At 42.1% G+C, this 27,722-nt stretch overlaps 1 protein-coding gene across 5 annotated transcripts in view; it reads right to left on the reverse strand.

The window, feature by feature from the left end:
- CEP128 (centrosomal protein 128) overlaps window positions 1-27,722 on the reverse strand; it is a 428,984-nt gene that overhangs the window by 324,814 nt on the left and 76,448 nt on the right. For all 5 annotated transcript variants that reach the window (XM_043548663.1, XM_043548662.1, XM_037900795.2 and 2 more), the window contains one exon: window positions 27,003-27,163. In XM_043548663.1, coding sequence (XP_043404598.1) covers window positions 27,003-27,163 — 161 coding nt within the window. The remainder of the gene's footprint in view (window positions 1-27,002; window positions 27,164-27,722) is intronic.

The raw sequence follows: 27,722 nt of genomic DNA on the forward strand, positions 1-27,722 counted from the left end.
TTCTTTCCCCATTGGTCCTTTTAGTCAGGTGCCAACCAGGTTATTTGAGCTTCTTAACCCCTTACAGGTAAGGAGGAATTCTAGGCTACCCTTCGCTGTATGATTATGACATATGTCCAAAATGGCATTACGTGTTTCTGAGTCACTGATAAATCAGAAAAAAAAATGATCTTGAATGCTTATGGATTAATGTCATAACAGATTATGCATAAGATAGGCCATACTGGTTTAAAAAACCTGACCTGGATTAGAGGGCAAGTGAAAGCAGCTATAATAAATTAAAAAATAACAACAAATGGAAGAAAGGGGAAGATAGGACTTGTAGAAAAATTAACATGAGAAGTAAAAGGGACACAAGGAAAACTCTACGGTTAGCAGAGTTAAGGACAATAAGAAGGAATTTTTTAAGAACTAAAAAAGAATCTCACCAATCATATTGGTCCATTAGTAGATAGAAATGGTAGAATTTTCAATAATAATGCAGAAAACACAATGTTCTGTATTTAAGAAAAATAAACAGATGGTACAGACTCATCATACAGTGATAATACCGTTTCCATTCCACCATTGTTTCAGAAGGAAATTAAACAGAAACTACTGAAGTCAGACATTTTTTAAACCAGCAGATTTAGGTAACTTGCATCCAAGAGTTTTAAAAGAGCTGGCTGAATGCTGATTTTCAATACATCTTGGAGCACTGCGGAAGTTCCAGAAGATTGGAAGACAGCTAATGCTGTACCAGTTTTTAAAAAGGTAAACAGGATGACTGGGGCCTTGTATACACTATTGCCTAAGTTGACATAAGTTAAGTCATTTAGGGGAGTAAAAAACTCCACTTCCCTGAGCAATATAATGTACATTGACTTAACGCCGTGTCTACACCATGCTACGTTGGTGGGAGACGCTCTCCTGTTGACATACTCCACCTCAATGAGAGGTGGAAATTAATTATGTCCATTGCATCTTCACCAGACCCACTAAATTGACGCCGCTGCATTGATCGCAGCAGTGCCGATTTAGCATGGTAGTGAAGACAAGCCCTCACGTAATTACAGCCCTGTCAGTCTGACATCAATCTCAAACAAGACAAAAGAGCAGCTGTTACAGGTCTAGATTAATAAAGAACTGAAGGACGTTATGTAAATAATGCAAATCAACATAGGTTTACGGAAAACAGAACCTGTCAAACTAATTTGATATTTTTTTTCATGAGATTGCAAGTTTGATTGATAAAGGTAATAGTGTTGATGTAATATACTTAGACTTCTGTAAGGCACTTGTCTTGCTACAGTACAATGTTTTGATTAAAAAACTAGAATGATATAAAATTAACATGGCACACATTAAATGGATTAAAAACTGACTCACTGTCAGATCTCAAAATGTAATTGTAAATGGGGAATTGTCATTAAGTGGGGGGTTGTTTCCAGTGGGGTCCTGCAGGGATCAGTTCTTGGCCCTACACTATTTAATATTTTTATCAATGACCTGGAAGAAAACATAGTATCACTGATAAACTTTGCAGATGACACAAAAATTGGGGGAGTGGTAAACAACAAAGACGACAGGTCACTGATTCAGAGCAATCAGGACTGCTTGATAAACTGAGCACAAGCAAACAATATCCATTGTAATATGACTAAATGTAAACATCTAGGTTAAAGAATGTAGGCCATAATTACATGATGGGGGACTATATCCAGAGTAGCAGTGACTCTGAAAAAGATTTGGGGGTCATGGTAGATAATCAGCTGAGCATGAGTTCCCACTGACTCTGTGGCCAAATTAGCAAATGCGATCCTGAGATGTATAAACAGGGGAATCTCAAGCAGGAGTAGAGAAGTTATTTTCCCTCTGTATTTGGCATTAGAATACCATGTCCAGTTCTGGTTCCCACAATACAAGAAGGATGCAGATAAATTTGAGAGGGTTCAGAAAAGAGCCACAAGAATAATTAAAGGATTAGAAAACATGCCTTAATGTGATAGACTTGAAGAGCTTGGTCTAGTTATCTTAACAAAGAGAAGATGAAGAGATGACATGATTACAGTCTAAGTATATACTATGATAGACCCAGGCCAGTTGGGTACAGCAGAGTAGCAGAAGGCAGATATACTGGCCACTGGATTAACAGTTTTCTGTTTCCTGACAGGGGCTGCTTCAGGCTAATGAGAACACCTGACTCCAATTAACCTGCAAAGAGTCAGGTGAGGCCATTAAGCTAATGTGACCACCTGACTCTAATTAAGGCCCCTCTGATAATATAAAAGGGCTCACTCCAATCAGGCAGAGAGGAGAGGAAGTGTGGCTGAAGGGCTGGTTAATGAAGACACTCTCAAGTCATTGGTAAGGGAGAAGCAGGAGAGCTGTGGGGAAGTGGCCCAGGGAAATGTAGCAACTCTGGCAGTAAAAGGTTGGCTGCTACCCGGAACCCGGAGTAGAGGACGGACCTGGGTTCTCCCCAACCCACCACTACAGAAACACTTCCTGGGAGGGGAAAACAGGTCCCTGTCAGGACAGGAGGCTATACTGTTTTGGCTTGAGGCCGTAGGAGCAACAGAGACTGTGGGAACTCTCTCACCAACCTCCATTGCTGGCTTATGATGAAAAGGGCTCAGTAGACAGTATCCCTGGCCCTAGAGAAAGAAGGGCTACGTGGAGGGTTGCAGTGAGCCTCTGAAGCTAGCATAAACCACCTGGAAGCGCAGGACCTATGGGGACAAGGTTGGAGCTCTGCCACAATACAAAGTGAACAAATATTTAATATTGGGCTCTTCAATCTAGCAGAAAAAGGTACAGTGCAATACAATGGCTGGAAGTTGAAGCTAGACAAATTCAGACTGAAAATAAGACATACATTTTTAACACTGAGGTTAATTAACCACTGGAACAATTTAGTAAGGGTCATGGTGAATTCTCCATCACTGACAATTTTTCAATCAAGTTTGTATGTTTGTTCTAAAAAAAATATGCTCCAGGAATTATTTTGAGGAAGTTGTATGGCCTGTGTTCTACAGGAGGTTAGACAAGACAATCACAATGGTCCCTTCTGGCATTGGAATCAATGAACATATATCTAAATTGTGCACAGAAATAAATATTTGTCACTTAATGTATTGTATCACCTGCTGTAAATGGTATATGTGTACAAGAAAAAGCAATTTCCTGCACACCCTGCATCATATATGCAAAATTATAGTCCACAATCATTATACAAAGTATATTACACATTGTATACAAAATCTTATAAGAAGTTCCATTTTCTCTTTGGAGTTAGATAGTCGTAAGTTATTTAACTAAAAAATGTTCTGACAATGGATGTTAAGATTAAAATGCTGTCTGCACATTTAGTTTATTTTGATTTCAGCATTTTTAAAAAATATTTTTTTATTTCTCCACTCTTTTTTAGGCCAAGTAAAATCTTTTTTTTTTTTTAATGTATTATGGGAAGGCTGCCTTAAAGCAAATACTAACTAGGAAAGAATTATTTGCCATTTAAGAAGATATGCTGTCAAATTAAAATCATGTGACAAGTTAGCTGTAAACTTTGCTGAAATTATGCATGAACAATTAAACTTTTTTATTCCAAAATCTTTGCTTATTTCCCTTCATAATGTTATTTGTGGTAGTCAAGAAATGACTAAATCATTATCAGAGCGACTGATACTATAAGAACACAACTATTCCCTGGCTTTGTGCCTCAAGCTTTTACACAAAGATATTAGTCATCTTTATAATTACTTTAAAAACACAAGAAGACTAAACAGAACACAGATTTTTATTATTTTAGCATAAAGCAAAAGCTGCAGACAAATCAATTAAATGTGAAACTTTTTTTAAAGACATTTTCAACTCAAGTGAAATTTATCTTTTTAGATGCTTTGTGGTTATTACTTGTTACAGCTCCTACTTTCAGAGGAAAAGCTTTCTAATATAAAGCTTGCGTTTTTTAGGTGCCTTTTAAATGACCTTTAGATTTTCTTTCCCCAATCCCGTCTCATTTTAGGAAAATATGTAAGAGTAAGAATCTGTCTTGCTCTCTTGGAATTTTAGGCTCCTCCACAAGTAAATCTAGCTACCAGCAACATGCTGTTGATGTGGACACAGAAACTATGAGACAGAGACATTATAATGTGGTTAAATGCAGTTTATTTAAAACTACTACTTACCTTAGTTAACCACCCCAAACTACCTGGTAGGGATCTTGCTTACATTGTGGTTGTCAATGGTCATGAATGGGCCTGGTGGGCTATGAACCTGAGGGTGAGTATGAAGGTCAGGCCTTTACTACACACTCAGGCCTTCCAAGGGACTCTTACTTAAAGCCAGAATCCTGACCTGCTCCTCTCTCCCACGCAGGACGTGGGAAAGAAGAGAGGAGCTACAAGCTGCACAAGATATGGAGGCTTACACCCTCACTATGTATTGCCATGCCCAGAACCAATGCCCAGGAAGTCCACTGGGTTACAAGGACTTCAACTGCATCTTTTCTGACTCACCAACTTCTCTAGAACCTGCCAAAATTGTAACCATTGTAATTTAAATCCCCCAAAACCAAATTTCCAAGATGCTGGATGGATGGAGGGGAAACCTACATAGCAATTTACCAATTTTGCTTTATGGGCAAAATCCCTTCCAGATTCCAAAATGAGGATCAACCTATCACCTGGCGTCACCAGAGATCCAGCAACTAGATTAAGGATGGGAAGGGTGGGGCTGAACAGGGAGCCCAAAATGGCAGCAAACTACAGCCACCTCCCCTTACACTCTACCACCAAACTGAGAGCAAATCATCCAGCCAAAGCTCTGTCCACACCAACCAATGGCAAAAACAGTGGGTCGGACAGGTCCCGAATCCAGGGCCCAGACCTCAGATGAAGCATGTGAAACACACATACCCTCCACACACTGGGCATGAAAACAGATGGAGGCAATGGGGTAGAGAGAATCAGCAGGCCCCACATGCTGAAAGAAAGGAAAAAGATGCAGGGAGGAGAGAGAAAAAAAAGGAGAAGGGGCACCTGGAAACTGCCTCAGTGGCTCCCAGTTAAGAGTTCTCCCTCTCAGACCCAGAGCAGTGCTTCCACTACTCCTATCCCCAAAGCCACACCCCAGCCAGGGAGGTGAGCATTTTAGAAGATACTGCCCAAAAAACTTCAAAAAAAAAATATGGCCAACTCTAACAAAAAGCGTAAAATAGTATAAAAATAAAACTCCAGAAAGCAGGAGAGCTCAGGCTCCCCTACTTTGGAAATAGGTCCTGCAGGGCCAAGGACCCAAAAGCAGGATTCCTCCCTTGACTATTTATATGACAGTATCATCCTGAGGCGACAACCAAGATCAAGACTCTATTCTGCTAGAAACTGTGAAATCACATAGGGAGAAACAATCCCAGCCTCAGAGAGTTTACAATCTAAAGCCAGAAAAAGGGTGGGAGGAAGGACGTACTATTATCCCCATTTTCCATATGAGGAGTGAAGATCCAAGAGAGTAAATTACTTATACAAGGTCACAGTGGGAGTTGACGCAAAGCTGAAAACAGAACCCACATCTCCAAAATCCCAGAAATTGAATCTAAGCAACAATTTTGTAACTGTTTGGAGTGAGGACAATGTAACCATCTTGCATATATCGAAGATAAAAACATGACATAATGCCTTGGATGGAATAAGCTTTGATATGGTCTTCTAATTTTAAACCAGCCTTACCATGACAGTCTGAAATGCAATCAGCCATTTAGACAGGGTCATCTTAATGACAACATTGCCCAGGGAAACAGTGTTAAATGAATTAAGTTGGGTGCACTTTTTAAGGGTTTTAGCTTATGTCAAACAGAACCCCAAAAGAATATTTTATACCAAGTGTATTCAAAGAAGAATGAGGGGTTACAGAGGGAGCTGATAAATCTTTCAACTGAATGAATCCCAGCTCTTCAGGAGAACAGCGTACAATAACACTGGCTAGTTTTCCTGATAGCCATCAGTGTCTTAGATACTCAGCTCTCATAGGAAAGGTGGAGACGGTGGCAGAAACATCCACAGAGGAGAACATACTTTTTCCTCAATTGTCTTCAAGAGAAAAGATTTGAGTTGTCTGCCACTTTCTTCATGTCAATGGTCTGAAGTGCATTTATGCACTCTGGGAAGAAAGGATGGTCCAGTAGTTAGGGCACTAGTCAGGGATTCAGGAGACCTAGGCTCAGTTCCTTACTCTGTCACAGACTTCCTGTGTGTTCTTAGGCAAGTCACTTAGTCTCTCTGTGCCTCAACTCTCTATCTATAAAATAAGAATATGTGAGGTGATGAGTCACTCCTGTGATAGGCTCCAGCCAATCCCACAAGTCATGTGATTCCCCAACCAGGTACATAAGACCCACAGAGGAACATCAGCTCAGTCTGCTCAACATCATCCCAGCGCTTTGAACTCTCTTCTGCTTTAGGGTGGCAACAGACTCCCCAAGCATTAGCATACTCCAGCCTTGCTCTCACTCCAGCTCTGTTCCTAGTCCTGCTTCAGCCCTACTGTTGCTGCTGCCCTGCTCCAGCATCGCTCCAACCCCACCCCAGACTCCTGATTCCAGTTCTGACCACTAGGCATGACCATCTCCATCCCAGTTTCTGACAGAATAATAGTACTTCCCTTCTTCACCAGGGTGTTGTGAGGATAATTACATCAAAAAGTGTGAGGCACTCAGATACTACAGTGATGGGGGACCATAAATATAGCTAAAATAGAATGAGAGATTCTACTGGCCTAATACAGGCTAACAAACATAGCATCCCTAATGGATAGGATTCCTAGCTCAATCTTCTTTTGACAGGAGCCCTTGAAGATTCCATGACTGGCACCAACACAATGACCTACTGCCATATGGTAATCCTTTTACAAGGGCTCTCAGCAAGATTTCTGGTAATTGCAGCCTGTTTGCTTACAGGTTTTGGCACACAATCACAACACTCATATCCTGAATTCTTTATATTGGCTTACTTCACTGATTTTATGTTAGCACTTCTAGGTTATAAAATCTTAGTGGCAATCCTGGCTACATCTGAGACCTCTTCCTTAAATTCCGCCCTTATGGTAATCTGTATTCACACACCACCTGCCTTTTTAGGGATCCCACCAGTGTGGGTTAAGTCAGCAGGCAAGTGATACTCTTTGCTCTGGTGGTCCACGAATATGGAGCTCATCCTCTGCCAATAATAACTCCCTAGTCTGCACACTCTAAACTTTTAAAAAAACACCTTAAAACATAGTCATGCCTAGACACACACCTCCTCCCACAATAGATTTTTTAAAAAAATTATAGTAACTCCTCACTTAACGTTGTAGTTATGTTCTTGAAAAATGCAACTTTAAGCAAAACAATTTTAAGCTAATCCAATTTCCACATAAGAATTCATGTAAATAGGGGGCGAAAGGTTCCAGGGAAAAAAATTTTGTCAGACAGAAGACATTATATACATATACAGTATAAGTTTTAAACAATTTTAAACAATGTAATACAGGTATAAAGTTTTAAACAAACAATTTAATCCTGTACTCAGCAATGGTGAGTGTGAAGCTTGGTTGAGGTGGTAGATTCGGAGGGTAAAAGAGGGTGGATCGTCCGGCTGCTCCTCTTGCTGTTCTTTCCAAAGTGCCGGGGATGCTTAACCCCCAGCTCTGCCCCAGGCCCACCCCCCACTCCACTCCTGCCCCAAAGGCCCCACCCCTGCCCCACCCCCACTCCACCTCTTCCCACCCCTGCCCCCTAAGCGCGCCGCATCCTCGCTCCTCCCCCCTGAACACTGTGAAACAGGTGATTGCTGCAGACGGGAGGCGTGGGGAGGGAGGGGGTAGGCTGCGCATCACGTCCTCACTTCTGCCCCCGCCCCAAGCCTCCTGAATGCCGTGAAACAGCTGATTGCTGTGGACAGGAGGCGTGGTGGGGGGAGAGGAGGCTGCGCACCGCGTCCACGCTCCTCCCCATCCTCCTCCCCACAGCCTCCTGAATGCCGTGAAACAGCTGATTGCTGTAGGTGCGGGGAAGGAGGGGGGAGGTGCTGATCTGCGGGGCCTGCCAGTGGGCAGGAGGCACTGGAGGGTGGAGGGGAGCTGACAGGGGGCTGCTGGCCCACCCTGGTTCCATGCAGCAACCCACTAGCTCCAACGGGCTGCTCTTCCAGAGAATCCCGCAAGTAGTGGACAAAGTACTGTACCAGCAGGCGGAAGCCAAACAACATTATAAGTTAACATTGGGCAACTTTAAATGAGTACGTTCTCTAATAGATCAGCAACGTAACAATGAAACATTAACCGGGATGACATTAAGTGAGGAGTTACTGTACTTATAATTGGCTCCATGTTTATTACTTTCTTCTTCAATCCCTTTTTATCTGTAGGGATCCCCTTGATCTATATGGAATAACAGCGAATGTCAGAGCAGAGTTTAGACACGTTGTCATTACATTCTTTTAGCTATGTTTTAATTTGAAACCCAAATCAAGAGTTGAACCCAAACAAAGCAAAAAGGACAGTGCACTTATCTACTGTATTTCCACTAAGGACTTAATTTACAATAGTTTCAATTCAATTCCACAACATTAATATGAGTGAATGAGTAATTTCATCTTTGTTCATAAGAATGTGTATATTTCACTATTTCCATGTGTAACAATGGTCTTAACAATTAATTAACAATAGTTTTAACAATTAATAAATAAAGCTAAATATTCCTATACTTATTAGTTTTATTTAAGAACCAAACCCTGTAACCTCTGTAATCTTATCTAAAGCCTACTAAGCCAAGTCTACATTATCCCTTTCATATTTTACACAATAACTTGTCAGCCTGTTCTGGGACACTGGAATTAGAGACATATTCAGCCTATAAAACTTTACAGTACATTATATTGTGTCCCAATTTCTCTAATCACATTCATTTTTATTATTACTTTTTTTAAACAGTTTCACAGTGTAGTACTCTTAACAAAACTGGGGAAAAGGCACTGGAACATTGATCTTAACTCTTATGTCACCAAAATAACATCCATCATTTTAATCCAGGTTTCTGTGCAGAAGGCTTCAACTAAAAATATTTGGAGCATCTATAAGGAACTATTAAATTTAGATACTGGTTTATGGAACATAGTACATTTTCCTTCCTGCTCTGTACTTCCAGACCCTCACTTTAAAAAAAACCCACCAACATGACCATAAAACTTGAAATCAAAAAATAAATTTTAGATATATAAAATTCAACTACAATGCATCACTCTTCAAAATACTTATGAACATTTAAAGTTGGAGTGGGAGTAAGGATAAATCATCTGGTATAATTTACTATAAAAATCAAACCTAGTTCCTTATACCAGAGTTAGCTACTGTAAGCAAAAACATTCTATGCTGACACAATCATAATGAGGCGCATCTCACCCCATTTCATCCATTATATTAGTCATCTAAGGAATTTCCTCTATGTTATTTTCTCTTCCTGCACAAGTATCTTGGCAATAGTCACCAGTTTCTAGTGAAAATGTTATGGCTTGTCACTCTATCACCATTTAATCTAAAATTCTGTATCTTATTATTTCTCTCCTTAAGTTTCTTCAGTGAATGCAAAATTCAAATATTAGTTTATTTCAGTAAGACTAACTCCAAGCTGAGAGAAAAGAGAGAACCACTGATCAAGGATGCTTGGTATTCTTATGAATAAAAAATCCCTAACCAAAGTTAATGAGATTCAACTTGACGTTAAAAGAACAGAAGAATTCATTTTGTATGGCCAGTATATACGGGGATTTAAGGTCTTTGGTAAGTTTTGAAAGGTACATTATGAAAACTCAAGTTAGCTTCTTCTAATTTCGGTTGAAAACACTACCTTCTCGATTTTCCTCAAGCATTAAACTATTGCTTGCATTGTTGGGCAAAAGCTTATGCAGTAACAAAGACAGAGCTAATATCCATTAAAAGATTTCAACTTCCCAGGAATAATTTGTGTTTTTAAGCAAATATCATAAGAAAAATATATATAAACCTTATCAAAATGCACTATTATATAACACTAATTCAATGTTTAAGACCTAGTCAAATACAGTTCCTGCAGTGCCTGCTGGTCAGTGATTATAAATGGATTTTCCACTTGCTATCTTTCTTTGATACAAGTAATTTTAAAATAACTATGTTTGTGGATTTTTAGACCTCTTAATTGATCTATATTAGTCGTCAATTATTCTCTATTTGAATGCCACCCTCTTATGAGTAAAAGGGAAGGCCATTAACTGAATTTTAGCTGAGGTCAAAATTAATTCAGAAGCTACAAATTGCTCTTAAGTTTGAAAACATGGATATTAACAAACGATAAGTCTACCTAGCAATTAAACACCCGCAGCTAGCCCGTGTCAGCTGACTCAGGCTTGTGGAGCTCAGGCTGGAAAATTGTGAAGGAGAGGAGCATCCCAGAGCCCAGGCTCCAGCCCAAAAGTCTACACTGCAATTTTACAGCTTTGCAAATCTAAGTCAGCTGACACGGACCAGACAAAGATGTTTAACTGCTGTGTAGATATACCCAAAGAGGCAATCCTACAACAAAAGTACAGCAATCTAACCTTCCCCCTTCCCCTCCAAAACCCAATACAGTCATAGTGGAATGGTCCAATGTTCAACAGTGTTACACTGTTCAACAGGCCCACTTTTTTCAAGATTAGAGAGTTAGGAACCTTCAGTCAATCAAGTAATTTCATCCACTGTGCCTATGAACCATACATTCTTTCATAGGGTTACCAAGTGACCTTCAGTGCAAAAGCAATTCTTCTGTGATGATGAACAGTTTTTACAATGGAATACTAAGCTCCAGACACATTCTAATGATCCCTGATTTGCAGGAGAGTAATTTAATTTTGGAAAGTCACATCTCTATGAATTTATTCACCTACTACTTTTAAAAGTAGCACACAAGTTTACTACAACTAAAAGATTAGAGAAATATTTTTCCAATTGGTTTATTTTGTGGATAGTCAGTTTCATTGTTGTCCACAGACAGTAAATGAGGTTTCCCTTATTTTTGTGAGGGTCCATGGAGGAAAATAAAGACAGTTTAAGAATATGTATTTAAATTTGGTTAACAAAGCCTGTTGCCATACAACTTAGTGCTGCCAGAATCTCTCATAGTTACGTCAAGGGAACTAAAAGGTAAATTTTGCTTTGAGCTTATATAGGATGTGCCTTAAAAGAAATGGAAATTTATTTCTGTCATGATCTATTTTCGTAACCAACTTTTACACAACTGCATAGGGTAATTTTTAACAACATATGTGCTAGCAACTGCAGCAGATAAGAAAAGTGATTGGTTCTGCTACATGAACAACAAGTTATGAAATTGTAACCTAAATCACAAAAAAGGAATAAGTAGGTGGACAACTTTGGAGGAATTGAATTAAGTACTAAACCTGAAACTTTGCATAGAAAAAATGAAAAATTACTTCAAATGAGCTTTTTATTGTGTACAGAATGGACATCTATGAGGGAACATGATTCTCCCTGCCCATGCATAGGAAATGTTAACCACAAATATGACATTCATATATGAATGAATTGTAGCCAATTAGTTCATTTTATCATCCATTTATCATTGTTTTATGTGGTGTTATGGTCAATTTATATGATATTTCATATATAATTAATGTATGCTATACAGATTGTACGATTAGATGCATAGGTAATTGTAACTTTACTTATTGCTTTAAAACAACTTGTAGTACAGATAAGATTTCGTATTTATGACTGTGTCTGCGGTCACTATCCTTGGACTTTGTGTGTTCCTGGAGTCTCCAAATTTGAGAAAAGCACCAGAAGCTCTGTTGAGCTTGAGCTTGAAACTATAGCAACAAGAGCTGAACCCATGGTACTTTAATACTAAATTATTACATTCAATTTAAATTTAAAAAAACTACAGGATAACGCAAGTATAACAGATATGGTAATGTCCTGCACAAACCTTATTGGATTAATTTTATGTATCATTGTGGACCAGGGATTGTATGCAATTCCTTGGGGGAGAGGGACTACCACCCTCCAGGAACTAAGAATAGAGGGGGATGATTAAGCAAATTCACTCAACTTGTTACACCTCCTGCAAGGTACCCTCACCTGGAAAGGCTTGCATATACTGGTTCAGACTGGATTCTCTAGAAAAACCAAACAGATGAAGGAAGCACTTTTGGATAAATAGACTGAGTTTAAACTCACTCAAGGCCTTCTTTTTAATCCAGCAAATGGAAAGGCCTTTCTGTCCAAAGGAAGCCCCAACCCTTCCTGGGAAGGACTGGAAGGACTTGACCTATTTATGGTGGTATTTGTTGTGAGCAAAGGTGTTATGAACTTGTAACCACAGAAAAACCTGTGTAGGGTTTAAAGGACTGTTCACCTGCCAGAAGTCTTGCTGGAGGTGGAGTAAAATCTCTGGTCAACTTGTTAACATGTACACAGCTTCTTTTATTGTTTCTAATGTTTTCTCTGTAATACTTTTAATTTAAGAACAAATATGTTTGCTTACAAAGAACTGTGTGGTAACTTAACTGTGGACAATTATGCTGTTTATAGAATACAAAGCAGGTCTGCTTAGGCAATCTGACTTGCTGGGGAATTCACAGCATTAGCCTGGAACTGTGCAGCCTGGAAATACCCTGGTCAGGAGGGAAAGAGACATGTATCCACCCAAGAGAGGTGACAGCTGGAGGAGCCAGAAGCCTAAGAGTGGATGCCATTGCTGGACCATGGAGAGAAAATACAGGTCCAGTTGCCGTGTACTGTGACAGCAAGTATGTAAACCAACTGCACGGGGCACAGCGAAATTACTGGTTAAGAAGCGTTATGTTGCTAACCACAATCATAAGCTTTCTTGTTAAACAGGCAAAACTATTACAATCCTTTTCAGGGATGTCAAGCTGTCAACTTAAAGTGTAATGGAATCTATGACTTAATATGCAGCTGTCTACTCTAGACCATTACTAGCAAGGTTGAACATTTGCTGGTGAGTGGATGGCACTAGGTGTGCAGCTAAATGCAAACTGTAGAAAGAGGTTAACAAATAATGTATAAAAACCCATTCAATTATAACCAATTCAGAACAGACACAAAGCTGTAAATCTGAGCCCCTGGACTAATTAAGTTATTAACCCTTTCTGTATTGTACTGATCTAGTTTTACTTAATAAAACCCAATTGATCTCTGCTAGTATCTCAATCAATAATCTAAACTGAACTCTAACAAGCCATAACAACTAGCAAGGGGACTCAGGCAGATATAATAAACAAAAAAGGTTACTCATCCTATGCAGTAACTGAGGTTCTTCAAGATGGTTATCCTTGTGAGTGCTCCATTTTAGGTGAATCTGCACCCCTGTGCTTGTAATCTGAGATTTTTCGTAGCAGTGCCTGATGGGGTCACACAAGCACTGTGTGCCCCTGTCTCCATCTCGCACTATTTCAGGCGGTTACATAGCACTGTGCGACCAACACTCCCTCAGTTCCTTCTCTACTGCAGAGTCTATGCGAAAAAACTCCAAAATAAAGGGGAAGAGAGAGGGTAGTGGAGCACCAACAGGGACAGCCATCTCTAAGAACCTCTATTATTGCACAGGGTGAGTAACCTTCTCTTCTTGTTTGAAGAGTGTCCCTGCGGGTGCTCCACTTTAGGTGACTGTAGTGCAGTTTCCCCTCTGTGGAAGGAATGGGCTTCAGAGTTGCAGTCATGGTGAATGAGAAAACCGCAAGTCCCAGTACAACATGTAATGAGTGCTGCTCTATGGCACAGTGTTTTGTGTGAACGTATGGACAGACGCCCAGGTTGTGGCTTTACAGGTGTCCATAACAGACACATTGTTGAGGAAGGCTATCCATGTAGATAGTGCTCTGGTGGAGTGTGTGCATGTGGGTCCCCAGTGGGGGGAGTGTAGCAGTTCATGGCAATAACAAAAGTCAATGCAGCCGGAGATCCATTGCGACAGCCTTTGTTTGGATACGGCATCTCCCTTAGATCGTTCCGTAAGGGAAACAAATACCTGTGGTGACTTTGTCCTTTCAGTATAAAAAGCTAGTGCTCTTCAGATATCCAGGTTGCTTCTCGTTTGTTCCCATGAGGTTTTGGGAAGAATGATGGGAGATGGATGGGTTGATTCAAATGGAATGATGAAACTATTTTAGATAGGAATTTGGGATGTGGTCTTAGAGTAACTTTTTTTTGAAAAATATTGTGTTGGGGGGGTGCCATGAGGGCCCCCAGTTCCCCTACATATCGGACAGATGTGACAGCGACAAGCAAACTCACCTTCCTTGAATGGTGGCAAAGTGAACATGTCACTAATGGTTCAAAAGGGGGCCCCATAAGACATCGAAGCACCAGATTGAGGTCCCATGCTGGGGAAGGGCTCATATTTCAGAGTAAAAGTTATGGAGACCCTTGAGGAAGCATTTAGTGGTAGGGTGGGCGAAGATCAAGAACTCGTCCACTTCATGATGGAACACTATGATTCCCATGAGGTATACTCTGATCAAGCTCATTAAGAGACCAGATTTCTTGAGTTCCAATATGTAATCCAATACCACTGGTAAAGGAGAAGTAGTTGCCATTGTTTGCTTACTCTGGCACCATAAATGGAATCTCTTCCATTTGCACAGGAAGGTATGCCGTGTAGTAGACCTTCTGCTGTTTAAAAGATGTCCCTTACCTCCTCTGAACAGGTCATTTAATTGTTCTCAAGGCCATGAAGTAGTGTCCTCAGGTGCAGTCTTGCCAGCTTCTGGTGGTAGACCTGGCGTGCATCTTGATGCAAGAGATGTGGTAGAAATGGAAGTGTGTGTGGTGGGCACGCAGCCATCTTCAAGAGGTAAGGAAACCATGTTTGTCTGAGCCACGTGGGGGCTATCAAGATGAATCTGGAGTTGTTGATCCTTATCTTCTGTATGAGCCTGACTAGGAGAGGGGTCAGGAGACAAGCCTACAATAGATGTGCATCCCATCAGAGGAGAAAAATATTGTGTAGAGAATGGGGTCCCAGTCCCACTCTGGAGCAAAAGTATGGGCACTTGGCATTCTGGGTTGTCTCAAAGAGATATATAGTAGGAAAGGAACTCCCAGTGTATGAGTATGTTCTATAGTACCCTGATGTTCATTTCCCACTTGTGATCCTGGGAAAATTTTCTGCTCAGTGCATCTGCAGTGGTGTTTGGCATCCTGGCAGGTAGGAGGCTGAGATGTCGATGTTGTAGCAGATGCACCAGTTCCACAGGTGTATGGCTTCTGTGCATTAGGGAGTGTGAACATCCCCTCCCGCTCCCATCAGTTTATATAAAATATACAAGTGACATCTGTCAGAACCTTTATGGCCTTGTCCCTGATCCTGGATAGGAAGTGTGAGCATACATTGTAGACTGCCCATAGCTCCAATATGTTTACGTGTGGTCTTGGATCGTGTGGTTGGACAGGTGTGCCCCTGTCCATTGTGAGTATAATTGATGGTGGGGCCTGTGTGAAGGGAACTCCTGTGCAAACACTGTGTAGTTAATATAGATAATTTTTTACTTTGGTTGGCATCATAAGACGCTTGCTTATACTATGTTTGTATGGAACATATACTGTCCTGAGCCAGCTCTGCAAGCATTTCATGTGCAGTCTGGTGTGTTTGATGACAAATGTCATTGCTGATATATGGCCTAACAATTGGAGGCAGGTCCTGGCCAATGTCTGTGAACTAACTCGCATTATGGTGATTAGATTGGTTACAGTGATAAATCTGTGTTGGGGCAGGCAGGCTATAGCTTCCAGACAGTCAAGGTAGGCCCCAATGAACTCCAGTCTCCGCACAGGTGTGAATGCTGCTTTGTATTAGTTTATTTGTAGACCTAGCTGTGTGAAGAGAGCTACTGTCTTTTGGGGAGCTTCTAGTGCTTCTTCTCGAGTCGATGCTTTGACTAAGCAACCATCCAGATAGGGGGAAACCTACCTTTTCGTAACTATTGTTCTTTGAGATATGTTGCTTATGTCCATTCGATTCTAGGTGGGTGCGTGCCCACGTGCGCAGTCGGAGATTTTTGCCTTAGCACTATCCGTGGGGCCAGTCATGGCGCCCTCTGGAGTGCCGCGCTCATCTGTCAGTATATAAGGCACCACCGGCTTTGGCCCCGCACAGTGCAGTCGGACTTGGGCTTTGGCTCTGGCCCCCCGCCTAGGGCAGCGGGGCTTGAGTAGGTTCAGGCTTCAGTCCCCACTCCTAGGGTCATGTAGTAATTTTTGTTGTCAGAAGGGAGTCGTGGTGCAATGAAGTTAGAGAACCCCTGGATTAAGAAATAGCGGCAGTAGAACCCTCTTCCCCTCATCTCTCGAGGACCCTCCTCCACCACTCCCAGCCATAGGAGGTTTTCCACTTCCTGAGCGAGGAATCACTTGTGAGAAGGGTCCCTGAAGAGGAAGAGAAGGCCGAAAACTGCAGGGGGTAGCCCTGAGATATTATGTCGAGTACCCTGCGGTCTGAGGTTACTTGCAACCAAGCCCATCTGAAGGGACGCAGACAGTTGAGGAATGAGTAGGGGGGTGGATCCTGAGGATTGACTGGGGTGCCGTCCTCAGGTGCACCTTCAAAATGAGCGCTTCTGGCCCCCTTGGTGTTTCGAGGGGCCTAGCTGGGTGGGCGAGTGGGAGGCAGAGGGGCGATGGCTAAACCCATAGTTTTGGTCTCTTCTCCTAGATAAGCTCTGCTGAGGAGCCCAAGGCCTAGGAGGCAGGTTTTCTTACCGCTTGCAGCATATGCAGCCCTAGTGAGAGGAAGGTCACCCGAGTGTCCTTGAGTCCATGCAGCCTCGAATCCGTTTGCTCCAAGAAGAGCCTACTCCAGAAGGGGCAATCCTGGATGGAAGACTGCATCTCTTGGGACAGGCCCATGGATTGAAATCAGGAACTGTGCCTCATCACCACGGCCAAGGCGACGACCCTGGCAGCTGAATCAGCTGCATCCCAGGCCATCTGGAAGGAACTCCTCGCCACAGCAGTACCCTCCTCCAAAATGGTGGCAAACTCCTGGCACAGGTCCTTTAGGGAGTCCCTCAAATTAAAGTTGCATCTGCCCACTAGGGCTTGATGATTTGACATCCAAAACTCGAGGCTGGTGGTTGAATAAATTTCCTCCCAAATAGGTCCAGCTTCTTGGCATCTTTATTTTTGGGGGTGGAACTCGCCTGTCCCTTTCATTAGCTGCAGAAACGACAAGTGAACCAAGGGGTGGGTGGGTATATAGACATTCAAAACCCTTAGCAGGTACGAAATACTTCTTTTTGGCTCGCTTGGAGGTTGGTGGGATGGAGAATGGGGTTTGCTAGAGGGAAATGGCAATCTTGATAACCCCTTCATGCATGGGCAATGCGACTCATGAGGGGGAAGATGCCACAAGAATATTGAACAGATTTTCCGATTGCTCTGCCATTTCCTCCACCTCCAAGCCCAAATTTGAAGCCACCCTCCTCAGCAGGGCTTGGGGCTCCCTCAAGTCATCGGGAGAGCTGGCCCCTGAGGGTCCCGCAACTGCCTCTTCTGTGATGAGGATGATGATTATACTACTGGGGGAGGGACTGGGGCAGTCTCCCACTACTTCACAGTGGGCACCTGCTCCTCTCCCGGAGTGTCGGAGTCTGCTCCACATACCAATTCCGGTACCGTCGATGCCTCTCCAAAGCAGCAAAGAAACACTAATGTGAGAACGGTACCAGAATCATTGGCATGCCCCATGCGTTCCAATAGGGCCATTGGGCTGGCCACTGGCCCTGCTGCCATGCCGGCACTGTAGTAGCTGAGATGGTTTCTGGGGCCCACTGAGGTTGGAGCTACCTTGGCGAGGGGCTAAAGTCCCGCTCAGACTCCAAAGAGTCCCCTTCCGTTGACCAGGGCAGGGCTGTGAATGCCTGAGTGTGGCGGCTGATCTTCGGCGTAAGGGAGCAGTGCCTTGAGTGGGGCAAGTGATGCCTGCAGGAAACTGGTGCTGGGAACGTGGAGACCGGTGCCGTGAGGAGGAGCAGTCTCATGATGGTGGGGAACGAGACCTGTGCAACAGCGTCAGCAGGTGAGAGGGCAAACGGTGCTGGATGTAGGGGGACCTATGTCTCATTGCAGGTGACCTGCATCGTGCCCACGGAGACTGGGATCGCAGGGCCAGCATCCTAAGCTGTCTAACCGGGGACCTAGGATGTGGAGCCTGCCTCTGGTCCGGAAACTACTGCCCTCTGAGATGGCCCTGAACTTGGCTTGGCCTTAGAGTGGGGAACCTTTGTCACTTCCAACAATGTACGTGGCACCAGGGCTGGGGGGGCTCACTGATCGTTAGCCACCTCAGTCGCAGGAGGCAATATCGGGTGCCTGCATCCCCTACCATTCCCAGGAGTCGAAGGCGGATCCCTAGGAGGGCTGAGTCGTCCAAGCGGTGATGCACCCCCATGCAGCTCTGGCGTGGGCGGATGGCCTGTACTTGGTCCTTTGCCCAAAGCCCCCTGCCCTTCCTTGCTCAGTTCCAGAGTGATTCGCTTCTTTAAACACTTCTTAGGCGTCGGTGAAGGGGTCCGTGCCAGATGAAGCTCGGTTCCGACGTGTTCCTCTCCAGTGCTGAGAGTAGAATCCGAGCAAGAAGGCTCCGACACTGGGCAAAGCACAGCCTCATAAATGAATATCCCGCTCCTTTTGAGTTCTTGGTCAAAAGTTCTTACAAACGTGGCACTTACCTTTTACGTGCGACTTTCCCAAGCACTTTAAGCAGCTGCTCTGGGGGGGTCACTAACAGGCATAGGCCTATTGCTTAAAACCTGGAGACTGGAGCATGCCCCACCTCTGGGCAAAGTCACAATGGGGACTCTAACTTATTAACTAACTGTTACACTTTACAATAGCTAGTTAGTAATTAGGTGTTAACAACTATATACACAAAAGAAGGCAGAGTAGCACTAGGAAAAACCGCTGACCACTTACAAAGCAAGAGGAAGGAGCTCCGACCAACTGTCATGGGCGGTAAGAAGGAACTGAGAGGGAGTAAGGCTAGTGGTACCTAATATGCAGACGCATTAGCATGGCACTCCAGAGGGCACCATGACTGGCCCCACAGATACCACTAAGGCAAAAATCTCCGACGACTGTGCACATGGGCGTGCACACATCTAGAATGGAATGGACATGAGCAAGCACTCCAAGAAGAAGATTCTGCTACCTTGTCTGTGGAGGTGGGTGGCTACCACTGCAAGGACTTTTGAGAATACCTGTGGAGCCACAGATCATCTGAAAAGCAGTATTTTTTACGGGAAATAATCTCTTCCCAGAACCTGAGACACCTGGGTGAGGGATGTATCATTCATTAGCCTAGGAATTTTATCCTAAATACAGCACTCTAAAGCAAATTTTGCTAGCACCTATTTGAGTGCGATCCAGAAATATGTTAACACAAGCAACAAAAAATAGATATTTCTCATCCAGTTTTATAAATATAAGCATTTTGAACATTAAGTTAAGCTTCTAGATATCTTACCATCCCATTTTAGCTTAGAGAAGTCCTCAACCTAGTACTTCTTCTATTTACAGATGACAAATTCATTACCAAAAACAGGTCCTGGGAAAAATGGAAGTTTTATTTTTCTGAGAAGGGCATCCATATTTGATATAATTTGATTACACAATAATAATGGAAATTAAGCAGTTTGTTTCAGATACAATCCTATATTGATTTTAATGCTGCAGCTCTTATTATTTCCCATTTATGCTATCTAAACTTGATTAATATAAGCACTAGTGTATGGCACTTCAAAGAGCAATAGACAGGTTTTTAAAGTATTTTTTAAAGAACTGAACCAAGTTATTTTTATACTTTGTTATCTAGCTTTCTAGAAGTGTTATATACTTCTGGATCTAACTGGTTACTCATTATTGATATATCAAAGTCCTTAATGATATAGGACATGAGTACTTTCAGCCTGGAGGATAACTTGTAACTTCAGATAGCAGGAGTGTTCAACCTGTGGCTCCGGAGCCACATGCGGCTCTTCAGAAGTTAATATGAGGCTCCTTGTATAGGCACAGACTCCGGGGCTGGAGCTACAGGCGCCAACTTTCCAATGTGCCAGGGGGTGCTCACTGCTCAACCCCTGGCTCTGCCACAGGCCCTTCCCCCACTCCACCCCTTCCCACCCCCTCCTCTGAGCATGCCATGCCCTCGCTCCTCCCCCTCCCCAGAGCCTCCTGCACACCATGAAACAGCTGATCAGGAGGTGTGGGAAGGGAGGGGGAGGCACTGATTGGCGGGGCTGCCAGGAGGCGCTGGGAACAGGTTGGCGGCGGGGAGCTGATGGGGGACTGCTGACGTATTACTGTGGCTCTCTGGCAATGTACATTGGTAAATTCTGGCTCCTTCTCAGGCTCAGGTTGGCCACCCCTTCATATAGTGTAAAAACGAGTAGGTTGTCCTTGTTGGTTTCCCTAATGGTCAGTCTGAAACAGACCAGTAGTAGATCCATGGAGAGAATTCTACCTCTGAGCAGAAAACTCATCATTAGAATGTCCCTCATAACTATGAATATTTTCCTGTTCAGCCCTGTTACCTCATAACCATTTAGCTCCTTGTGTCTACCGACCCTTCTGTGCAAATGGAAGCTGACTGTTTGTAGGTGGGAGAGGGGAGACCTGATGCTGATAGTTGGTAACTGGGCAATATGGCTTAGCTTTCAGTTAATAGATGTACTAGACCCAGGAGTCTGAAGAATAAAATGAAATTATTTTTATACAGAATTTAATAATTCAGTACATCTCAATATATTTCAGATACGCTAGCTGCCACCCATCACCATAACATCTGAACACCTTCCACATGAAATCACTAATAGCAGCTAAGTTCCTAGATAAGAAGATTTTATATTTTGCAATCTTATGTTCTCCATTTAAAATGAGATTGTCTGATACTGTTTTCCAAATTCTCTCACTAATAAAGATCTTAATTTATTGTCAATGAATTTACATATATTATGTCCCTTTATGGCTTACATGCTAGGTAAAATAATACCTATTAAAAGATGCTTTTCTAAATTCCAAAAACCATTGCATGGATTTTTAGCCCCAAGACTGACTCTCATTTAAGTCAATGAATGTCAAGTGACTACTAAAAGCCTTTGTAATGTTTTTAAAATGTACCCCTTATTTCTCCTGATAGGCATAATAGACACAGTTTATCCTTCAGGGACTTTACCAGAAGTGACAAAATTGGAGTAAGTTCAAAAATACAGATCTCAGGACCTAAAAATTTATGATATCATGACATTTCATAGAATCATAGAATATTAGGGTTGGAAGAGACCTCAGGAGGTCATCTAGTCCAATCCTCTGCTCAAAGCAGGACCAACACCAATTAAATCATCCCAGCGCAGGCTTTGTCAAGCCGGGCCTTTAAAACCTCTAAGGATGGAGATTTCAGTTAGTAATCAATCAATACAGAACTTTCAATTCGTAGATTGCAAATTTCTACTTAGATGTAGACTCCTTGACAGAAGGACTGTGTCTTCATTAAAAGAAAAGGAGTATTAGTGGCACCTTAGAGACTAACTAATTTATTTGAGCATAAGCTTTCGTGAGCTACAATAAATAAATAAATTGGTTAGTCTCTAAGAAGCCACTTGTACTCCTTTTCTTTTTGCGAATACAGACTAACACGGCTGCTACTCTGAAATGTGTCTTCATTCTTTAGCAAGAAACCATGCACACATAAAACACTATATACAGATGATTAATAATTGCACTGATACTTTCCATACATAGAATTATGGTTTGAAAGACAAATTTGCATTTCTATTCTTTAATTCTTAAAAGGTTAATTGTAGTTATAGTGCAGCAGAAGTACAGCAGTAGTAGAAGATACCATCTCAGATAACAAGGTACCCTCAGGAGTCCAGTTTTAGCTCAAAAATATTATGGAGCTGGGCGTGATGCTTTTGGTCTGAGAAATGGGAGAAGTAGTAGATCTCTAAACACTCCCAAGAATCATTCCCCAGAGCAACGATAGCAGCCTTTGAGAATGTCAGATCTATATTTGCACAAAGATGTGTCACTGTAATAGGTGTTAACCATAGGAGCAAAAAAAGGTGGAAGAGGAGGAGAAAACCAGACAATGAAAGCAAGGGCAATGGCGCAGACTCAGTTGCCAAAAGAAGGAGAATAAGACAGGTGAAAACTCTGCAAGGTCAAAACACTGTTCAAAGGGGTTTAGAGAATGGATATCAGAGTTGGGTCAGAGCGACTATTTCAGTGATATTCAGACTGAGGCTCGCAAGCGCCTCTTCAATGTGCATCCTGTGGCTTTTTACAGCACATATTAAAACACTGTGTGATTTAATTATTAACCAATCTAATTTATTAACTAATCAGGATGCTTTTACTATGTTAACAATTGTAGCTGATAAAATAATAATACTTGGTCAGTCATTTTGCTGTGAGAATAATAGAAATACACACACACACACACGGCTGGATTTAGGGGCAGATGACCCCAGCGACCACCTGGGGTGCCGGGCTTGGGGAATGCCGGGCACAAGGTGCTGTTTTTGTTGTTAGCGACAAAAGGAAAAATAGAACATTTGAAGTACAATGTTTTATGTATTCCGTTTGTGCATTCATTTTTCACTAACCCCCGAAAATGTTCTGGACCTTTGTAGAATCTCATGGAACCTTCCAGACTTTTTGAGAACTACATTTTCCTTGAACCTCCTAGAATGTTGTCAGCCATGCCCTCATGAATATATAAGGCACTCAATATTCTGAACCTTTTTCTATTGTGTAATTGTGAAAGTGTATGTGTGTTTTAAGACTTAAAGAATGTAAGTAGTGACTAATGAAGGACATTTTTAATGAGACATCAGAGATATCTAATGAACCCCTATCTACGCAACAATATAAAAGAAATACTGTTACTTCTTTTGGCATGTGCAATACATAATGTTTGATTACTTTCTAACACTGCAGAACATAGACTTTTGCTGTCCCTAATACAGTCTGTTTTCCCCCAAAGAAGCCTTCAGGAGCTCAGTATAGGAAGCGAAAAACTCAGTTGCAATCTAGTTTGCAGCAAGGGGCAAATTTGATGGGAAAATATCTGAAACAGAACAACATAGACCAGCTTTAGGCAATAGCGATCATCCCAGTGCAGAAAAAACTGAGGAGTGAAGCGTAAATGATGGAATTCCTATTACTAAGGAATTAGCAGATTTACCTGATGATAAAGAATGGAAATGTAAAGAAAGTGACGGAGAATCGTCCAGTTTTCCTGGTGGCATAAAGGAGAGTGATGACAGGGAAGAATTGGCTCACATGAAAAGGAGAGAAATGACAAAGAAAAATCTGGTTTACATGAAAAGGAGAGAAATGATGAAGAATCAGCCACACGTGATGACAAAAACAACAATGAGAAAAACTGCACACCACAAATTGATACATCAGATCCTGCTTTATGGCCAGTGATCCTAAACTCTGCCAATATTAATCATACAGTTTTGAACAAGACAGGCAAAATCGAGAATATGACGTTTCTAGTAAATGAGCAGAAGCGACTCTTCTCAAAGCCACACTGCAAAAGAGTGCTCAAGAAGAGTGAGATACAGAATGGGCATTGGCTAGTTTACTCAAAATCAACCGACAAACTGATCTATTTTTCTTGTAAAATATTTGACAAGAATGCAAATTATGGTGTGCTTTCTGGGTACAAATGCTGGCATAACTTAGCTGATGCTCTGAAGCAACATGAAAAGTCACTCGACCATTTTACAGCCCAATCCAAATGGACGTGAGTCAAGTCCAGGCTCAAGCTAAATAAATGCAAAGATGCAGAAAAACAGTACATTATCCAGTGTAGAAACTGAGCATTGGAGGAACGTGTTCAAGCATCTGTTCTGAATTACCCTTTTCCTTGCAAAGAATAATTTGGCTTTCTGGGGCTCATCTGATACATTGTTCACTGAACATAAAGGTAATTTCCTTGGTTTTGTAGAGCTCCCTGGGAAATATGACAATATCATGTGTAAGCACCTACGTCAACTAGTTTGTAAAGAAGCTATGGACCATTACTGCAACAAAACAATTCAAAATGAATTGATTAACCTTATGGCAAGGAAGGTGCTTAACAACATATTGATGCAGCTCAGCAAAGCAAAATACTACGCTGTAATAATGGACTGCACTCCTGACAGCAGTCACAGTAAAAGATGTCATTTACAGTAAGATTCGTTGACAAGGATGGGTGTACGCAAGTAAGGGAACACTTGATCTGTTTCCAGTCTGGACAACTCTATTGGAAAAGGCCTACCAGAACTGTTTATGAACATTTTGAACGAGAATAAAATAAAGCTTCAGGATTTCCACGGCCAAGGCTACCACAATGGCACAAACATGAAAGGAAGAAACAGTGGCGTCCACGTAAGGATCCTTGCCTTGAATCCAAGAGCTTTCTTTATGCCTTGTGGCTGCTATTCCCTCAACCTAGTTGTGTCAGATGCAGCGTCCTCTTCTTTAGATTCAGTATCTCTCTTCAGAGTACTGCAAAGGATATGTGTCTTGTTTTCAGCATCAACTATCAGGTGGAAGATATCACAGTCAATGTCACAAACCTGACTATGAAGCCACTAAGAGAGAGCTGCATTGACAACATAAGGTCAAGGTAAATCTGACCATGAAGCCACTGCTGAGAGAGCTGCATTGACAGCATAAGGTCAGTGAGGTACCATGTGACTGTTGTTTATGACGCCCTGATGGAACTGGCACAGTTGAGTAGAGGCCAGAATCTGACACGAGACACAAAGCCCGGTAAACCAGATCACTGACTTCAAATTTGTGCTCTCAATTGTGGTTTGGCATGATATCCCGTTCCGAGTCAATGTTGTAAATAAGGCATTACAAACTCAGTAGATGGACATTGCGACCACTGCTACTTTGATTAGAAGTTGACTTGATTTCATTGTGGCCTACAGAGACAATGAATTTGAACATGCCATCACAGCTACCAAAGAAATGGCAGAAAACTTAGGAGTTGAGCCTGACTTTAAAAAAAAAAAAAACTCATATTCATCATAAGAGGAAACAGCTTGGTTACAAGGGCAGAGATATGGTGATAGGAAGTGTGGCAGAGCTCCGACCTTGTCCCCGTGGGTCCTGTGCTTCCAGGTGGTTTATGCTAGCATCAGAGGCTCACTTGGACCCTCCACATAGCCCTTCTCTCTCTAGGGCCAGGGTTACAGTCTTTTCATCATAAGCCAGCAAGGAGGTTGGTGAGAGAACTCCCACAGTCTCTGTTGTCCCTACAGGCTTATTCCAGAACAGTTTAGCCTCCTGTCCTGACAGGGGCCTGTCTTCCCCTCCCAGGAGGTGTTTCTGTAGTGGTGGGTTGGGGGGAACCAGGGCCCGCCCTCTACTCTAGGTTCTGGCCCAGGAACTCTAATGGCAGCAACTGTTGGCAGCCGACCTTTCACTGCCAGAGTTGATACATTTCCTTGGGCCACTTCCCTACCGCTCTCCCGCTTCTCTCTGTTAATGCCTTCTTCACCCTTACTTTGCGTTTCCCTTTCCAGTGGATTGAGGGTGTCTTCATTACCCAGCCCTTCAGCCACACTTCCTCTCTTCTGGCTCCTTGGCTCTCCTTGGCCTGACCGGAGTGAGCCCTTTTATAGTATCAGAGGGGCCTTAATTAGAGTCAGGTGTTCACATTAGCTTAACAGCCTCACCTGATTCTTTGCAGGCTAACTGGAGTCATGTGTCCACCCTAGCCTGGAGAAGTTCTGCTCTGGTCAGTCAGGGAACAGAAAACTGTTTATCAAGTGGCCTTCTACTATTTGCCTTCTACTACTCTGCTGTACCCAACTGGCCTGGGTCTATCACAGAAGCTTGGACGAAAAATTCAAGGAGGAGGTTTTTTGGTTGCTCATTGACACTGCTCAAGTGTCCATCAAAGAAAGGTCTGGATAAATGAAGCACCACGAAAAGACCTAGAGGATTTTGTATGACCTTAGTAAGCAGGAAAACACTTGAACAATTGTACGGACCTTCACCAGACTCTGACACATGGAGAATGTTCAGATGTCAATGATGAAAACCTCTATGTTGAACTGGACAACAGCAATCACATTTTGCAATACAGGAAGCACTCTCCACTCCAAGTTCTCCTATTTTGTCATGATGCAGAGCCGGAGAACACTTTTCCTAATGTGCGGATACTTTGAGGATTCTGCTCACGCTGCCGGTCATAGTCACAAGAGGTGAGCGCAGCTTTTTGAAGCTCAGGCTCATAAAAACATATTCAATTGACGATGGCCAATGAAAAAACTGACATTGTTTGCTATTCTATTGCTTGACAATGGCATTGGCCAGTCTTTGGATCTCTAATGTGTACTTCAGTTTGGGAGGGCAAAAGGTGAGAAGAGCAACTTTTTGAACTGAAGGATAGGGTTAACATTCTAAGGCTGTCACCTTTTGTAACACTATTTAATACTGGTCCACCCAGTGTTGGTGCACAGTTCAATTTCTTCATGTTAGAACATTTCAGTTATTCTTAAAATTAAAAAAGTTTCTATAAACAATTCTTTTTATTTGCTTACATAGGGCATAACTTACAGATCCTAGCGTACAAATTTATCATCTTATGAGACAGGGATAAATCATGCATGCAAATCATGTATCAAAGTCGTGAAATGGGCTACAAATGCAATAAAAAATAAGGTATTCAAAAGTTTAACAAATGGGGGGGGGCACCATCTGTTCTAGGGCCAGCCCTGTATATACATAAAAATAGTAAATGAAACAATGAATTCACATTACTGTGGCTCTTTTGTGTAACGTTGACCACTAATATGGCTCCTGAACCACTAAGGTCTGAGTATCACTGGAAATATTTGTTCTAGAGATTTACATCACCACCCAACCTAGCCCATCACCAATCACAACACATGGGAAACCACTTATAAAGAAAAGGTTACCTCTATGTGCATTGCAAGTTGTGCTTTCTCCTTGTCCTTGTGCTCTATGCATTGCTTCAGCTCCTCTACCTCTGACATGACAGCACTATGATTCAGCTTTGCTCTTAACTCCAGGATCTGTTTCTCCAACTCTTGCTTCTCCCGCTCAGACCTTTCAACAACTACGAAATAGTGTGAGCCATTTGTGAACAAACAGAATTGATACGCCAAGTGAAAGCACTAAAATCTAGAAATTAAATTTCTCATTCCTATCTTTGCAGTACTATTTTCTTCTTCCCATATAAATTATGGGGTATTAATGGGAACATATGAATATCCCACAGCTATTGATTTTATCAGTATACAACCGGAAGATACTAAAAGTTAAAAGTATGATTTCATAGCTAGGGAAATATTAGCCTTCTATTCACTGCAGCCAAGCCATTTCATGTTCTCTTCCTCCTTTGTAGGCAGTTTTCATATAGGAGTGAAAAAAACATGTATGAAATGGGAGTTTTACCACTGACTTCAACAGAGCCAAAATTTAACCACATTAAGGCATAGTCGCAAGATCTGGATGCTATACCATTAGTGAAGAGTACTTTATAAAAAATTGTCGTCAGGATATATCACTTTTTACTATATCTAGGTAAGTATGTGAAGTTTCCATTCTTATCCAGAACTTATAAGGTAAATTTCTATCTAAAAATTGCAGTAATTATATCAGCTGTTCCTCAGCTG

The sequence above is a fragment of the Chelonia mydas genome, chromosome 6 (genome assembly GCF_015237465.2).
Source record: "Chelonia mydas isolate rCheMyd1 chromosome 6, rCheMyd1.pri.v2, whole genome shotgun sequence".
NCBI classification, from domain to species: domain Eukaryota; kingdom Metazoa; phylum Chordata; order Testudines; family Cheloniidae; genus Chelonia; species Chelonia mydas.